The sequence below is a fragment of the Alexandromys fortis genome, unplaced genomic scaffold, assembly GCF_014885135.2.
Source record: "Alexandromys fortis isolate MF-2015 unplaced genomic scaffold, M_Fortis_MF-2015_v1.1 scaffold_2938, whole genome shotgun sequence".
Taxonomy (NCBI): domain Eukaryota; kingdom Metazoa; phylum Chordata; class Mammalia; order Rodentia; family Cricetidae; genus Alexandromys; species Alexandromys fortis.
Window position 1 is genome coordinate 1 of NW_026070799.1, and position 3,217 is coordinate 3,217.

Below are 3,217 nucleotides of genomic sequence, written 5' to 3' on the forward strand. Positions count from 1 at the left end.
TACAGCTCTTTGATGTCTATCCCAGGATGTGCAGGGTCATGGTAGTAGGCACAGATGGCATCCACACCAGTGGCTGTTCCATTCTTCTTAGGCCTTGAAAGAGAGGAGTGTGGAGCCTTTAGAAAAGTCATAATGTAGATCAGAACCAGAAGGAAGGAAGAGGAATGAGAATGGTAACAATGAACAGTGTTCATTCCTTGCAAAGGGACAGACAAGAACTCACCTGAGGGAATCCAGTCTGCAACTGGAGTTGAAGGAGTCATTCTGGAACATATGCCCAAGCTGTGGATAGGGAAGGAGAAGGGAAATGAAAGCAGATGTTGGACAAAGGATTCATATGGGATTGATCTCTATCAGGCTGCTAGGATAAGGTTCTCACCAGGTAGTGGAGGAAAGTCTCAGTTGAGCTGAACAAAGCTGAACCATTGCTCATATTTGATGAATATGAAAGGTTGGTTATGGTGAAGTTGATTGTGAGGGTTTTTAGATGGTGCCATATAGCTGCAGGAAGAGGAGAGATACAACTGAGAATTTCCTTGATGCCAGAGTGAAATCCTGTTCTCACCAGTTTGGCTCCTCTTTTATTCTCCCACTGCATCTCAACATGTCCAATCAGGTCAGAACCTACACAACTTCTTAACCCGACAGCACACAAATTGTCTTCTCTTAGCATTCCTCACATTCATTCTCTCTTCATTCCAGCACAAGTATTATCTTATGACCAGCACATACTTCCTGCCTACTCATTGGATGCAATGTCTAAAGATGTTATCTACACTAGAACTACAACAGGAGCTTTTTACGAAATGAAAACTCATACTGGGATGATCTATAGTGCATTACTACCCATGGTAACACATGTACTTTCAGTGTCAAATTTGCACTTGAAGATTTGACACTTGTAGTGGCCATTATGACTATCAAGCAGTCACATGTGGGAATACCAATTGAAGAATTGCTTCTATCAGATTGACAGTGGATTTATCAATGGGACATTTTTTTTCTATTTGATATAGAAGAACCAGTCAACTATGAACAGCACTACCAACAGGCATGTGGCTTGTTAGTCTGATCTATGCACATATGAAGGTGACCCTGACACTAGCATATTCACATACTCATTTCCTAGGTATATCTGGAAGACACGTGGTACAAGTGCGGGACAAGATATCTAATCAAAGGCAGACAATGGGATCCAGAGATACCTGTGGCAGGTTCTGGCTGCAGAGATGCAGATGGAGAAGGTAGGGTAGTGGTGGCTGGCACACGAGCTGTGGAAAGGATTGTCATTGATGAAATTCTCATTTCTGAGAACATTTCATGCTTCATTTATCTGGATTGTTTTTACTCATCCTAGAGATTCAGCTCAGGAGGAATTTTCCTAAAATAACCTTCCCCTCCTAAATACAACAAGGCTGTCAATAGGGAGAGAAAATTCTCTGGCTATGATTAGAAGCAGAACAACTCTTCACAGATGAAACCTGAACTAAACTTAAGAGTGACTGTGTGTGGAGAAGTGAAATATGCTATGACCAGAATTAACTCAAGAAATTGAGATACATAATCATTATACTGGTTGAGTAAATAATACTGATGAATTAGGAGAATAGAGAGTATAAAGGAAAAATAGATGGATAGAAGGAAAAATACATAAAAGGAGGACCATAGTAATTCAAAAAGAATCAGAGAAGATTTCTCATTTAGGTGGAATCTACTAGAGAAGAGAGAACAACTAAGTGAATGAACTTGATGATGAGTTAACAAGTGTGTGAGGATGTGTGCATGTGTGCATGCACCAAGGAGCAGATTATAGCATTCTAATATAGATGAGTAGATGAGAATTGAATAGATGGGTAGGTGGATGGATGGGTAGATAAGCACTGCATGCATGGATACATGAATAGATTGGTACGTGAGTTCACAGAATAATAAAAGAGAGAAAGTGGATGCTAAAAGCTAAGCAAATAGAAGACAAAGGTGTGTAAAAAAAAACCTAATAGACTGAATAATATATAGTAGCTGAAAGAAGAGCATGTGATCATACAGATAGTGAATATACGAATATATAAGGAGAGATGTGCCTGATAAAAGATCAGGTGGATGCATGTATGAATGCATAAAGAAAAAGTAGTATGACCTGGAATATGGACAGTAGTTGTGTTTGTCAATGAATGTGAATGAGTAAATAAAGAGAATCATGCAAAAAGGAAGGAGAAAAAGAAGAAACTCATGAAATACATAAGAAGAGGTAAGAGAATGGGTGGATGGATGGATGGAGGGATGGATGGATGGATGGTTCAATAGATAGATGGATTGATGGAAAAGTGAGAAGAGTGCAGGAATAGATGGAAGAGTGGACAGCTGGAAAAGTAATGATGAGAGGCCACTGAACAGCCTAAACTCAACTCCAAATCATTATGTAACCTTTACATAAGTCCTGGCACCTTGAAGTAGTTGAGGAGAAAATGGGGAATATGCTTAAACTTCTTGGAACAAGAAAATTTTTTGTGACAGAACATGGATAGCAAAGTCTTAAAGTTTTTGTAAAAAGCTTCTCTAGAGAAAAAGATAGCATTGTTTGAGCAAAGTGGCTTCTTACCGAATGGCAAAAAATTTATCAGCTATATATTTGACAGAAGGTTAGTGTCAAGAATATACAAATAAATTAAAAATTATCCAAGAAGAAAATAAACCAATATAAATTGTGGCATGGGTCCTATAATTCTCACAAAATGAAATACAAACTGTGTAGAAATATTTTTTAAAAATATGATCAACATATCATGTATCAGTAAAAAATTTAAAACTTCTTTAAAATTTCATATATCTTTTTCATAATGGCTAAGAATAAAAGGATTTCAAGTGCTGGCAGATGTGGGGAAACAGGAATAATTATTCACTTTTATTTGGGCTGTATCCACTACAGAAATATCTGTAAAGATTCCTAAAATGTTAGAAATAGATCTACTATAAAATCCAATGTTACCACTCTGGGGCATACACTCAAGGGAGTCCATACATTGCTATTGAAAGACAGTCATGCCCATGTTTATTGCTGCTCTATTTATAATATCTAGCAAACTGTAACAGTCTAGATGTTCACCAACTAGTGGACAGATAATAAAAATATGGTACATTTCAACAATATTTTTAAGCTGGTAACAACAATACAATTGCCACAGTCTCTGTGAGTTCATCTGTGTACCAGTCCTGTTGT

General features: G+C 37.6%; 1 protein-coding gene across 1 annotated transcript; it reads right to left on the bottom strand.

Moving 5' to 3' along the window:
• Positions 1-6: 6 nt before the first annotated feature.
• LOC126496338 (mucin-16-like) lies at positions 7-1,388 on the bottom strand (the record flags this gene model as incomplete). Its single annotated transcript, XM_050133862.1, has 4 exons — positions 1,206-1,388; positions 380-501; positions 224-282; positions 7-93 (listed from the first exon to the last, which is right to left on the bottom strand). Coding segments are annotated over exons 1-4 (392 nt in total), but the record flags the coding sequence as incomplete, so codon positions are not given.
• Positions 1,389-3,217: the final 1,829 nt, after the last annotated feature.